This window comes from Centrocercus urophasianus, unplaced genomic scaffold (genome assembly GCF_019232065.1).
Source record: "Centrocercus urophasianus isolate 14NV4802_14NV808 unplaced genomic scaffold, USGS_Curo_1.0 seq_21, whole genome shotgun sequence".
In the NCBI taxonomy this organism is placed as follows: domain Eukaryota; kingdom Metazoa; phylum Chordata; class Aves; order Galliformes; family Phasianidae; genus Centrocercus; species Centrocercus urophasianus.
The window spans coordinates 8,267,867-8,282,924 of record NW_024884767.1 but is presented as its reverse complement, the minus strand read 5'-3'; the positions used below and the strand labels follow the sequence as shown (position 1 = coordinate 8,282,924).

Sequence of the window (15,058 nt, the reverse complement as noted above, 5' to 3'; positions counted from 1 at the left end):
AGCACTCACTGACTTTGAGTTTAAATACTACGTGAGATTATTAATTAACTAATAGTGATCCAAAAATTATGCTGAGTTCAGGCTAGCACATTTCTGACCTTTGAAGCTGATTCTTATTTGAGATTTTCTCTGCTTTATGCATTGTCATACAGCATTAGCTTTTAATTTTATGTGTGGCACAGGAGTTGAACTGCAGTCTTGTCTAAGATTTTGTGCATTTCATGGTCTGGGGTATTCTTCTGTTCTTTGCTGAGAACAGGACTACTGGAGGTCAGAGTTCCATTCCTCCAGGTCACTGCATTTAGATCACAAGATCTCTGTTGTTTGTGTAAACAAGAGACTGTAAAATGTAGGCAGGTCAGTGGGACAAAGACTGTGTTCATTGTTTGTAAAGTGTATAAATGATCAAGTCACTTCACCAAGGTTGTGCCTGACCAATCTAGTGGCTTTCTATGATGGAGTGGTGGCATTGGTGGACAAAGGGGAGGCAAGCGATGTCATCTACCTGGCTACCTGTAAGGCCTTTGACATTTTTCCCCACTACACGCTTATCTCTAAATTGGAGAGATACGGACATATGGGAGGGTAGAATGTTCGATGGATAAGGAATTTGTTGGAAGGTCACAAGCCAGAGAATTATGGCTAGTGGCTTTACGTCCCGGTGCAGGCAGTGTCCCCCAGGGGTCTGTTTTGGGACCAGTAGTCTTTTTATAAGTGACATAGATGATGGGTTTGAGTGCATCCTCAGCAAGTTTGCTGATTACACCACAGTGAGTGTTACAGTTGGTACAGCAGAAGGAAGGGATGCTATCCAGAGGGACCTTGATAAACTTGAAAGGTGGCCCATGTGAACCTAATGAGGCTCAGTAAAGCAAAGTGCAAGTTTTTGCACTTGGATTGGGATAGTCCCAGATGTGTGTACAGACTGGAAGAAGAACTCCTTTAGAGTAGCACAGCTGAGAAGGACTTAGGTGTCTTGGTAGCTGAAAAACTTAAGATGAGCTAGCAGTGCGTGCTTGCAGCCCAGAAGGCCAACAGTTGCCTGTGCTGTAACAGAAGAGTAGTGGCCAACGGGGAGAAGGAGGGGATTGTCCCTCTCTAGTCTGCTCTTGTGAGACCTGGACTATCACATCCAGGTCTGGGGCTCACCACGCAGCAAAGATGTCAGACTTTTGGAACGGGTCCAGAAAAAGGCCAGAAGGGTGGTCATACGGCTTGAACACCTGTCCTGTAAAGAGGGGCTGAATGAAGTCAGCTTGTTCAGTCTTGAGAAGAGAAGGTTGTGGGGAGACCTCATTAGAGCTTTCCAGTATTTAAAGAGAGATTATAAACAGGAGGGAAAGTTCTTACATAAGTAGACAGTGATAGAACAAGGGTGAAGGGAAGATTTAGGCAGTGGTGAGGTGCTGGAATAGATCAGGTTGCCCAGAGAGGTTGTGAATGTCTCATCTCTGGAGATATTCAAGGCCAAGGTGGATGGATTCCTGGGCAACCTGATCTATTACTTAATCTGCTTGTGGCAGGATGGTTGGAACTTGATGATCCTTGAGATCCCTTCCAACCCAAGCCATTCTATGATTTTGTGATAGGACTGTATGAAATTACTCTCTTACCTTAGCTTTTACTTGGTGCAGAGCTGTCCAAATAACCAATAATCATGCTTTTCCTAACATTAATTAATGTGGTAACTAGGCAGTGTAAGTTAACAGACTGGGCACAGACCAATGACTCATAGGAACTGCATTTGGAACTTGCCATTTGAGCCATTGAATTTCCAGTGTTTCTATTAGAAGTTATGTTGGGCTACAAGCTAAAGGATGAGGAGATGTGTGTGTTTCTCAGCCAAGAAAGAACAGGTACAGTTGCTTGCCATAAGAATCTGAGATGTGAAACTTGAATCAAGTTATGTTTCTGGATAGGTAAATATGATTACTCCTTCTCTGCCAGCAGAGGGAATTGTTTCTGGGGTACAGTGTACAAACATGTCTACGAAGGGTCAGGATCCAACAAAGCCTTTTATTCCAGAGCAAGAAGTTGTTTGTTTTTCTGTAAGAGTAGAAAGGAAATAATAAAATGAAGGAAATGAGAAGTCACAACTCCACCATGAAAGTGGAGCAGAAAGAGAAGCACATTTCTGTGTTATTAAATGTCATGAATTCCAAAAACCAGTGACTGTTTCCAAGATCTCAAACTTCCTTGTAGTAGTTGGGACACTCTTATCCCAGAAGCTTAAGAAGTTCATGTGAGTCTTAAAATCCTTTCTCTTACCTCTTTCCTGTAGAAAGTCTTATCAAGCATTGGTTGAACAACTGACAGTCATGACAAGCAGCAATCGTGGCATGTCCCTTTGCCTGTCAAAAGGTGGTTTCTAGAACATACTCTGCATACAAGAGGGAAGCAATAGCATGCTTAATATGTGTAATGACTTTTGCACACACTGTAGGTGGTAAGGCAGTGTGTCTCTTCAATATAAAGTACCACAGAACAGAAAGTGGCTTCATTGCTTCTGTTTGTTTCTTTTCAGGCCTGTGGTATTTATTTCTGAACATAAAGCAATTTAAATCAAGCCTAGTCTTTCAAATCTATCCTTTCACCCAGTTTGGTAATTGTTCCTTAGAACCAAGGCTTATATTCTCAAATGACCTCTTAAGTTGTGAATGCCATATTCTGAATAGAATTATGGTATCACCAAGGTTGGAAAAGACCTTCAAGATCATTCGGTTCAACCATCCACCTGCCAGCAGTATAACCCTGATAAACTGTGTACCTCAGTACCACATCTAGACATTTCTTGAGCATCTCTAGGGACTGTGACTCCACAATCTCCCTGGGCAGCCCATTCCAGTGCCTGACCACATTTTCCAAGAATAAATTTTTCCTAATATACAACTTAAACCTTCCCTGGCTCAACTTGAGGCCATTCACTGTTGTCTTACCTCCTACTATCTGGGAGAAGAGTTTAATCTCCTCTTTTGCTTCCTTTCAGGCAGTTGTAGAGAGCTATAAGGTCATTCCTAAGCCTTTTCTTCTCCAGACCGAACAATCTCAGTTCGCTCAGCTGCTCCTCCTAAAACTTGTACTTCAGACTCCTCACCAGCTTCATTGCCTTTATCTAGACACGCTCCAGGGCCTTAGTGTCTTTCTTGTAGTGAGAGATCCAAAATTAAACACAGTACTTGAGGTGCTGCCTCACCAGAGTTGAGTACAGGGGCATGCATGGTCAATTCCCTGCTCCTTCTGGCTACACTCTTTCTGATAAAAGCCAGGATGTCACTGGCTCTCAGTCAACACCCCAGGTCCATTTCTTCCATGCAGTCTTCCAGATATTCTGTCCCAAGCTGGTAGTAGCAATGCATAAGACTGTTGTGACCGAAGTGTGGGACCTGGCACTTGGTCTTGTTGAACTTCATCCTGCTGGCTTCAGCCCAGCTATCCAGCCTACCCATATCTTTCTGAAGAGCCTTCCTAGCCCCACGCAAATTGACCCCTCCACTCAGCTTGGTGTAATCTTCAAATTTAATCAGGATGCACTCAGTCCCCTCATCCAGGTCATCAGTGATTATATTAAACAGGATGGGCCCCTAGGTACTAACCCTAGGGAGCACCACTCATGAAACAAAATGACTAACAAAACTTGCCTACCCTTTTCCAATATGATGTGTTGATGTGATATGATGTGATGTGATGTGTTTCCAATATGATGGTGTGTTTCCAATATGATCATTTTTTGCACTGGATGTTGCAAATTATTTGGGTTCTCTCCACTTAAAACTTTTTGAAATAGACCTCTCTGCATTTCTTTCTGACAGCACCTTTCCCAGGCATTTTAGAGCACTACAGGACATACATTTATTGGTTGATCCCTACTAGAGTCAGTAGCAACTTTCTAACTTTGTTTTCATAGAGTCACAGACGGATAGAATAGTTTCTGCTGGAAGGAATCTTAAAGATCATCTGGTTCCAGTCCTTCTGCCATGGGCGGGGACACATCTCACTAGACCAGGTTGCTTGAAGTGCCGTCGAATCAGGCCCTGAATACTTCAAGGGACATGTCATCCACAGCTTCTCTGGACAACAGATTCCAGTTTCTCACCACCCTCATATTAAATAATTCCTTCTAATGTCTAATCTAAATCTGTCCACTTATAGCTTAAAACCATTACTGCTTGTCTTTTCATTACACTCACTGATGCAGAGTTCCTCCCCATCTTTCCTGTGGGCCATGTTTAGGTATCGGAAGGCCACTATAAGGTCTTCCCAGAGCCATCTCATCTCCATGCTGAACAATCTTAGCTCTTTCAGCCTGTTCATGGGAGAGGTGATTCAGATCCATCTTTCCAGCTATTCTCTGGATCTGTTCTATCAGGTCCATATCTCCCTTGTGCTGGGACCCCCCAGATGTGTTGCTGGAAAAATGAACATTTGCAAGGTGATTTTCACAGTTAATATTTTTTTTTTTTTACTTCTCTAAAAGAGCAGAAATAGAAGAAAATAGTTGACTGGAATTCTACTGGCAAAAAAAAACGATTGAATCTTTGACAGGCACACAAGGGAAGCCTAGCCCAGAGCAATCTGTAGAAAACACTTCTACGTCTTCCAGTCCCCCCTTCTGCTCCCAACGCTCATAACCACCAGTATACCAGGATCTTGTAATGGTGTTAGGAAGGCCACCAAGTCTGTGATCTGTCCACAGAAGAAAATACAAGGACCAGAAACTAAATCCTTCCAATAGCATAGAGTCTCTTAAATAAAACTCACCAGCACATTCCCAGAATTCCTGCAAGCATTACCTGAGAAAATTACAAATGCACAATTCCAGTTTTTGAAAGCCTTTGCTTGCTATGTCTAACATTCATTCTCTAACTGTGACAAGAGCAGAAAAAGTGCAGCTGAAAATGATACATATGTGGGAGTGAAAAAAGCAGTTAGGTTTTTATTTCTTCTTTTTCTTTTATTTCTTTTTTTTTTTTTTTTTTTTTTTTTTTTTTTCCTGTAGTCTCTAATGTCAGGAGAAACACTGAGATCAGTAAAGTTCAGTGCAAACAAACAGGTATCTGTATAAAGCTGAACAAGACCATTCTTTAATATGCATTCTTTCCACTACGAACATAAAACCAGTTGCATAGCACTTACCAAAGGCACAAAACAGCTGCAGTAAATCCACAACAGATTTCTTATCAATGCACAGTAGCACAGTTGCTCAGGAGCACAGCTTTCTACAAGAGTAGATTAGAAGTTATGCTGTGATATAGATTGAATCTGTCCAATTATATTACCCCAGCAGTATATAAAGTAAGATAACACAAATAACTAGTAACAGTATCTGTGTCCTGTAGAGTGTAGTTACAGGTAAAAGATAAGCTTAAAAATGTTAAACTACAGGGGCTGTCAATTTCTGCCTTCTTACTCATCTCTGCTATTCTGTTTTAATACTGCAAGGAGACCAAATAGGAGTATGGTCTGCATTAACAGTTGCAAGAGTTTTGTATACTTATTTAGTTAGGACAGAAAATAAACTACAATAAATGGAATTACAGTAACGCCGTGTGCAGAACAGTCCTTAAACACAGTGATGAGCTGTCCATGGTAATTAATGTAGATCAGTATCCACTGAAAAAGGATTTTCATGAAAATACTTTGTAGTGGAAGCTTGGCTGATAACTTTTAGTTCCAGCATGAATTACATACCTTCAGATGGCTTTTAGTGTAAAATGGGTGAGCTTGTCTGCCTAGTAAACAAAACTGCAATAAGTTTCCTGAATTGATGCCCCTTAGTAATGATCTTCAAGAGTCTACCTTAATGTCTGAAAATTACTTTCAAAGATTTCGTTACCTCCTTTAAAAACAACAGCAAAATAGATAGATAGATAGATAGATAGATAGATAGATAGATAGATAAGAATCTCTCCGTACACTCAGCTTCTCTGAAGCTATGTCATACCTCTTGTGAGAAGGTTGTTCTCCAGACTGGGAGCTGTGATCTCCTTTTCACATTTTCATCCATAAACAGACTGAACTTTGAAGCCTGTTTATTCATCAGTTAGGGATGAATGTTACCATTGATACTTCTAAATTGTAGAAGCAAATTTACTATGGGAAGGATAGTCCCTAAGCAACACTGAAGCCTCTTCATCTGTACATTGTATTAATGTGTGATTTTGACTGGATATTCAAAAACTCTTCTGTACGCAAAGAAAGCAGAGCACTTCTTACTTCATTGTGAACTAAATTTTCATTTTCTTTATTTTGAAAAGGTTTTCCATATTAGTGAAAGTTTTAAGGAACAAATAGAAAAAAAAAGGGTTATGCGTGAAGCAAAGAAGACCATGTAGTGGAAAAACTATTAGTGATCATATATCACTATCCTAAGTTGTAATGCCAAAACCAGGTTCAGAATAATGTTATTAGCTAGAAGTTTACAGAAAGCTATGGGTCTGTATCTTGCTGAAAACTGTCTGCAATTTGTTAGTTCTATCAGCTCATTTATAAGAGGTATTGCTGTATTTTGCATTTCAAGAGCCAGAAAATGACACATCTTTTGAAAATGACAGCTGTTTAAAGAGCTGCTCACTTTATATTGGGTGATAGTGCTCACTTAACAGTGCTGAAGTATTCAGAAACAACTCATCACAAAAATTCAGGAAAAATTAAGTCATATTCACACTGCCTTTTCACCATCAAAAGTTATTTAATGTCAGTAAATTAAGAAGTGGACCCAGTATCGTTTATTTCTCATTTTGCAAGTAAGTGATATATTCAGAACGGTCACCTCTGCCTGTCTGCAAACCAGGATTAACATAGGAATACATACCTGAAAGGACATTTATCATGCATATAGATTCAGCAGCATCTGGACTTAGACAATATGTGCTAACTGAACTCCAACAAGACACTAGATAAATACATCAGCTGACTGCTTGCTGAGTATCTTTGCAACTTTAGTGTTTAGTCCATGTTTTGCTGTTATGTAATTGTTTGCTGTTGTTAGCACTTATTACAGGTTTAGTCTCCCTACTCAACTCTCTAAAAGATTGCTTATAGCTGACATCATTTAGAGTGCCATCAGCAAGAACAGTGTAAAATTACAGTAAACATTTCGTTGGTAGTCATGTGTTAATGGAGAAGCAAAATCATTGCTATACATCAAACCCAATCAGAAAGAAAGGTCTGCTTAAGAAGCCCAGCAGAATCTGAACCTATCTTTCAAAGTGCCTTTAAATCTGTGGCCAAGGATCAATCAAAAACTGGTCCCTTTTTTGGATTCTTGATATTATTACAGTTTAATTCCCTTTCCAAATGAATGTAGACACAGCAGATCTCAGCAAGAGATCACAACAAGATCCCACAAGAATAAATTATACAAGCCTAGATAATCTTACGGGATCTGTTCACGTCTGGAGAGGCACGTGGCAAAATGCCTTTTGCTATTGCCTAAATTGCTACGATCTTGTAGCCTATTTTCCCTTTTATGTCTTAAATTTATTCCAAAAGGAGGGAGGTGGGGGTTAGAGACACAACAGACTAACAGTATTTTCCTAGCAAGCTAACTCACCTTGGCACAGGAAGCTGCTGATGCTTTGTCTGCCTCTCTCTTTTTCTTCCCCCCACAACCAACATGCACATTGCTGAAGGAAGGACTGTGCTCACAAAAGCAGGCTGAGTAAGAAATAGGAAATCATAGGCCTCAATTAGCATCAGCTTGAAAGCATTCATTGTTTGCTTACATTTCTGTGCATGGGAGATTTAGCCAGATCACAGATTTTGTAAGTTGTTTTGCAAGGTAAAGGTCTAATAGTGCTGATATCAAAGAAGAAAGGAGGTAATTAAAATGCTCTATAAATAGAATACAAATTTGATTTTGTATATCTCAAGATAAAAAAGATTCAGCTGAATGCACAGCCTCCTGGCTGGCTTCTAGAAGAGGTAGTGAATTTCAATTAAAAAAAAGACTTGTTTTGCATGTATGAAGCCAGTTTGTTTCTAAGCCACAAAGATTCGTACCCGTCCTTCATTTTGTGCATGTATCGCGCTGGTTGGTTGTGTGGATAGATTAACTGTGACAAGCTGTGACATCAGCAAGAGCTGGATGCTGCCTGGCTGTGTAGTTTGCAATGCATCCTCCCTTCCCTTACTGCTGGGCTGACTCATTCACTGTACAGGGTGAGTGAATTATGCTTAGTACAGACCCAGTTCTGTCCTCAGCATGGAATGATGTCTTTTGGCATTCTGCTTCTGTGCAGAAGCCTCTGTGCAGAGGCTGTGCTATTAGCAAGCAGATTTTAAGTCTGTGTTTACACAAATGATATAGCTGAGAAGCAAATGAGATTTGTATTAATGCTAACAAATAAAACTGGAAATTACAAAATGTGCCTGTTCTTTAGCATGAGTGAAGTAATATTTGGCTTTAGAGTTTGGAAAAATTGTCTAAATTAGGCTTTCTGTCCTGCAGTGCCTTTGTAAAAAGCACAGACAGTGTTTTGGTTAGGGACTGGTGTGGAGGAATGATCAGTGTTTGTGAATCTGAAATGGTTGAGTAATTGTGTTTATTTTGGGAGACAGGGATTTCACAGAAAAGGACTGACTTCCATACACATAATGGTTGTAGGAAACAAGATTGAGTGGAGCAAGAACATGGTAAAGGAAGTTCTATTGTGAATGAATACCATAGTGCCAGCTTCCAATGAGTTCAGAAAGGAGAGTGCTGTTTATTAGTAACCCAGGAGTCTGCTGATTTCGTAGTTAGTCACTAATGATCTTTGCTTAAAGCTGAGGTATCAGTTTAGAAGTTTTTTTAGTTTGCGTTGAAGAAACCTGGAGCAATCACCATGAGAGGATGACTTCTGGAAAGGTGAATGCTCATGAAATATACTCTGCCCTTCACTCTGAGGTATCATTCCCATGATGCAGTCTTATGGCCTGCTTCTGAGATCAGGAAGTTTTAAAGTGATCAGTAGAACAAGAATTTAATGCATACTGTTGGTGGTTTTGGAGCAAACAAGTTCTCTGTAACAGTCTGAACTTTAAACTGGCTCCGTATCATTCCTCACAGCTGCCAAAAAACAAGGAAGCAGGATCCTTTTGTGTTGTAAGAGACACTTGGAGGACAGCAAGTTGGCCTCCTTGAAAAGATAAACTTGCGTACGTATCCTCTCTATAGCTCTTGACCTTCATCTTGAAGATGCTGTGCCCACAAGTGACTTACTGTCGCTTCACAGCCTACTTTCCTGGCTAAAGAAAACAGCTACTTCCAAAAATGGGTCCTTCTGGATAACCTTGTGGCAATAAGAGGTTGAATTGACAGAGCTTATCAGTGTTTGTGCCTTCATTTTTTCAGTGAACATTTCCTGGAAGAAGTTTCTCCGCTTGTAAAAAGTAAGACACAGGGTAGATGGACTTTTTTTTGGTTCATCAAGTATATTGTGTCTGCTCTGGAGATTCGTGGTCTCTTAAAATGGCATCAAGGATGCAAAAAATGCAGTAAGCAATTCCTTGGGATATTGTATCTAAGGATGCTCGCTGTAGTAGTCACCTCAAAAAGTTGTTTACACTTGAGATGTGGTGCTTAATTACCATGCATACTATGTCACCAGAACAATAGTGACTGCCCAGTATAGCCAAAAACTACATCCTTGCACTATGGGCCAAAGGAGTGTATGCTTGCATGAACCAGCTTACCAGGACACATAGTGATGTTCCATCATACAACTAAACATCTATGTCAAATTAATACTGGTATGTGATATGATCATTATCTCAGCTGACATGATAGCAAGTTGCCTCTTATCTCAGGCCCCACTTTCAGTTATCTCTAGGTAATATAGAAATCCTCCCACAAATGAGAGTCTTTTTTTTTAGGTGGCTCCCTTGTGCACTTCAGCTTTCAATTCTGAAGCCAGCCAGTGCCCCATGGAAAAATTATGTTTACTGTTAAGAGATCATTTGCACCTCACCTCTGCTAACACCTTGTGCCAATTTTCTGTCCCTGATTTTGTCTGCATCCACAACTAGACCACCAGTCTTTTCCAGCAGAAGCTTCTAGTGAATATGTAGCAGGCTCTGCTGCTCTGAGAATGATGTTAGCCACACTGCAAACCTGCTAGAAGAGAGCGATAGACAAACAATAGACATGTCTGGCCCTGCTGCTGTTGCTGTTCTCAGGCACTGAAAGCAAGTCACGTTTTTGACTTGTGTACTATCTGTATCCACCAGAAATGTTAAGGGAGGCTATGCAAGTTGAGCAAAATGTCTGTATGAGAAAGCTACTACTCTAATATATAGGTATTTCCTGTTCATCTTACTTCTAGACCAGACAAAGCTCTCTTCAGTAGAAGACCTCTGCTGATGGTTACCCCATATGCTGCCTTTCATTTCCTGATCAGGACTATGATGTACCGATGGAGGTCAGCCACATTATTTCCTCTTACAGAGAATTTTGTTCACTAACGTTTGATAAAATTACTTTCACATGTTATCAGAGATTCAATACCTGACAGAAGGTTACCTGGAACAGAAACACTCCCTGCCTATGTATTTCCTGATGTCTTTACAGATAAGGTATTTGGTCCAATGTCTGTGTGTGCACTTGCTTTACAGACTTTACTACTGTACCCCTGGAAAGGATCAACTTAGGACAGAAGAGAGAAAGATGCAACCTGCTGAGCACAGGAAGCCATAGGCCAAGGAGCAGAAGCAACAGCTGTGCTAACTGAAGCAGATCTGGCTGTGAAATAGATTGCTGACTTGCTAAAGCAAGGTCATCAGTTCCCCGATGAGAGATTGAGTGAGTGAATGGGAAATTGCTGACTTGCTAAAGCGAGGTTGTCAGTTCCCCCATGAGAGATTGAGTAAGAGAATGGGAAATAGACTGAAAGTGGAATGGATAAGATTCACAACATGAAGCTTTTGCAATATATTCATGGAATCAGAGAATTGCAGAATGGTTTGGGTTGGAAGAGACCTTAAACGTGCTGTGTGCAGGGCTGCCACCAGCAAGATCAGACCATCCCATCCAGCCTGGCCTTGAACACCCCCAGGGACATCCACAATTTCTTTGGACAACTTGTTCCATTGTTTTACTACCCTCTGAATAAAGAATTTCCTCATAGTATGTAATGTTAATTTCTCCTCTTTTATTTTAAAGCCATTTTGCCTTGTCCTATTGCTGTTTCCCCATGTAAAACATTAGTCTCCCTACTATTGATATGCTCCCTTTAATTACTGAAAGACCGCAAAGAGGTCTTGAGCCTTCTCTTCTCCAAGCTGAACAATCCCAGCTCCCTCAACCTGTCTTCATAGAAGAGGTGCTCCAGCCCTCTCTGATCGTCCTCGTGGCCTTCTCTGGATGTGCTCTGACAGCTCCACATCTTCCTTTTGCTGGGGGCCTGAATGTAGTACCCCAGATGGGGCTTCACAAGGACAGAGCAGAGAGGGACTATTACTTCCCTCTCTCTACTGGCCACTCCTCTTTTGTTGCAGCCCAGGACACCATTGGCCTTGTGGGCTGCCACTGCACCCTTTTGGCTCACGTGCAGGTCTTTGTCTACCAAGACCCCACATCATTCTCCACAGGGCTGTGCCTGTATAAACTCTATGTTTATATCTGGGATTGTTCCAGTTAAGCCTTGCGCTTGGCTTCTTTGAACAGCATTATGTTTATGTGGACCCACTTTTCAATCTCATGTATCATCAGCCTCCACCTGGATGGAGAGTTACTGACTTCAACCCTGTGTCTGCGTCCATGCATCCAGTTCCTCAACTCCTTATCTTTCCAATTTAGAGAGAAAGATGTTATGTGAAACTGTGTTCAAGACTTTACATAGTCCAGAAAGACTGTATCAGTTGTTCTTCCTTTGTTGACTGATTCTGTCACTCCACCATAAAAGACCACCAGATTGATCAGGTATGCTTTGCCTTTGGCAGAGCATTGGCAAGCTGTCCAGGAGCTGCCTGTGCACCTGAAAATAATTTTCCTCCATACTCTAGAAAAGCAAAGCTGTTAACAATGGTCTACAATCTTTGACTCAGCAAAGGATGGCCCACAAAAAACCTTCTTTCCAGGAAGGAAAGAAATAAGATTTTGTGACGGCAAGCAGGTAGTCCCTACACACACCTCCCCTTACTCATCCCTGTTCATGTTCACAGCTGTTGCTCTCACAAGGCAGCGCAAATAAATGAGTCTGGAAGTGAGACTGTGACAAAGACTGAAAAGAAGTGCCATCACTGGAATATAGCAAACTAGGCCTAGGCTTACAAGGACATTGCTGCCAAAATACCAGTAAACATGCTAACATGCATTTGCTTGTTGTGACTGAAGAAGAGTAAAACTTCATCTGGCAAGTCTCCATGAAAAGCCCAGTTAAGTGACTTTTGAAAGCCAGGCACAAATGAGACAGTGACTGCTGCTCCACATCTGACATAGCCAACAACAAACTGAGAGCAGTCTTAGCCTGACAGGTGTTCAGGTGAAACAATAAGTACATAGATTTCTTTCTGCTTGCTAATAAATGAAGACAGAGGCATCTGGAAACAATGACTTAAGAGAAATCCGGGAGGGAAAATTCAAAAAAAAAAAAAAAAAAAGCTTGAAGATCTATAGGAGTTTACAAGTTTATTAATTATCAAAGGCAATGCAATCTTTTGACTGCTGAGTTGATCAGTTTTGTTTTGTCATTAATGTCATAAAATTATATTTAGTATCACGTCTTGTAGCAGCCTGACAGTTGAGCCAATATTTGTTAGAAAGACTTTCATTCTTCTGCTATTATTTGTGTGGCATTATTAAGTATTTACAAGACAGTAGAGTTAATCATTTCTGTGCTCACTGAATGTAAGTGTACAGGTAAGCAAATATTTCAATAGAACACAGGGTATAACTGGAAATAGTTAATGGATCTGTGGGAACAAGACAACATTCTGTGGCAAAATGTTTGTCTTTGAACTTTGGAATGGGACTGCCAGACTTTTTTTTTCTTTTTTATTTTTCTTCCAAATAACTATACTGTAAGTCCAGCAGTAACTTCTGAAATGCTCTGTGGGCAGTAAAATAAATACTAAAATAAATCTTTCTTCCATTTGCTTAATTATTTAATCATTCTGTTACATTATTTGACTTTGGCAGGAACATCAAACCTGTCAGTAGTTGCAGACACAACACTGTCTGTCATGGTGGCAGGGCATACCTTGAAAGAGGAAAGCCAGCCTCAGGTCTTTAGTAAGAGTGTGACCTTCTGGGACTAAAAGTATGTGCTTGGTTGTATCACAGATGGAGTTGGTATGGTAAATATGGCTTGGATTATGGTTTTTTTGCCTGTTTTGCTCTGCAGATGGTAGAGATGCAGATGGCACTTTCTCTACTTCACGTCATAATTCTTTATTCAGTAGGCAATTCTGTGAGCCCCTTATTTCTCTGAGAACTTCAGGATTACTATTACAGGTTCTTCAGTGAAGTCTTCCCTTGTCAAGAGAGGTCAGAAGAAGCCTCAACTTAGCAGGCTTGGAGTCATTCTCCTCTGTTAATGGCATGGAAATAAATGAATTGTGAATCTCAACAGAGAACAGTGATTTAATAGTTCTTCTGTTGATTGTCCTACTCCCACTTTTTACCCTTTGTGGCTAGCATTCCTTGCTAGATCTAGTCAGTCACAGATCTGCAATTGACTGTCTCTCCTGCTTCTATCTTAGGACACTGTATCTGCAGCTCCTTTGTACCTCCATAGCAGAGACAAGGTACCTGGGACAGAGTAGATGAGACAGCAGGGGCAGAGCTCAGGCTGCACTCTACCAGTGAAATCTGGTTTCTCTGGCAAGACTGGAGAAATCATTTCTGATTTCCTGACCAGCCGTCTTACTTGACTAGGGTTGGACTAAAAGAGTGCTTACAAAACCTTTAGTCAGTGCATATCGAGGGCAGAATTTTGACACCAGTCTATAGCTTGTGCTGAACAGCAATAAGTTATATTGCCAGAATATTTTCAACAAAAGTTAATTTTAATTCCTGGGTGGCACATCATACTGGCAAGAATTCTATTGTGTCAGATTTCAGTTAAATCAAGCTACAGGTTCAGAAATTATGTGAAACAGTACACAACCCATGTAGCACATCATATTTGCTTTCATTGGATATTGAGTAAGAAAAGTCTTTCAGGCATTTAAGGTATGTCTTCAAATGTATCATAAATAAATTGCAAATAGAAATTCGCAGCCCCTGGGTGGAAGAATTTCACTGATTTCGTGCAGCTCCATTCCCAAATCGTGCACTCCTGAGTTGTCTACTCCTGCAAGCATTGCTAACACAAAGGGAAGCCCCTTAGGATTTTCCTATGTGTTCGAACATATGCATTTAAATGTGGCTAACATAATTCCACTTCTAGGTACAGATGCAAGTTGGAAATGAAAATCATTGCAGATTGAGATCCTAGAAGTGCAAAAGAAATAGGAAGTAAAGGCTAACAGTAAAGTAAAAATTGCAGACATTTCACATGTAAATATGCTGTTCTTTGAAAGGTATGGAGCTGTTTCCCAGGTGGGCCTAAACTCATAGAAGCACTATAGTGTAGCTGTATTATATACTGTAAATTAAAGAGCCTTAGCAATATGAGACAAAGCTGGCCTTTGAGTAGGAAATCAAAAGGAAACTGAAAAACCAGGGTAGCCCAAAGCAGTCTAGGTGAATTCTGCTGTAGCAAAAAGTTAGAGAAACTAACACTAAGCACTCAAAACCCGACAGGCATCCTAATTATATTGCTTTTGTTACTGCCACTGAAGTAGGAAAACGGCATGTGTTGGACGAGAAAAATGGCTTGCTTTTGCTTAACACCCTTCAGAGGAAGGAAATCAGTGTGCAGTTCCAAGAACCCTAGTTACGTGTAAATTTTGAAAGCCAAAAGAAAGCAGGTATCTGACTAATTATCTGCAGACAAGTGCTACAGTATTTACATTTAACTTTTTTTTTTTTTTTTTTTTTTTTTTTTTCCCAAAATGATATAATAAAAAAAATTAAAAAAATTTTAAGTCTTATAACAACAAGATTCGTATTATGTGGGAAAAAAAGAGTAAACAA

The 15,058-nt window shown here is 40.4% G+C and overlaps 1 protein-coding gene across 4 annotated transcripts in view; it reads left to right on the top strand.

The window, feature by feature from the left end:
• IDUA (alpha-L-iduronidase) overlaps positions 1-15,058 on the top strand; it is a 49,652-nt gene that overhangs the window by 21,343 nt on the left and 13,251 nt on the right. Inside the window, exon 3 of one of the 4 annotated variants that reach the window (XM_042822819.1) lies at positions 10,305-10,400. The exons of the other annotated variants lie outside the window; for them this stretch is intronic. Coding sequence (XP_042678753.1) covers positions 10,305-10,400 — 96 coding nt within the window. The remainder of the gene's footprint in view (positions 1-10,304; positions 10,401-15,058) is intronic. 4 annotated transcript variants of the gene reach the window in all.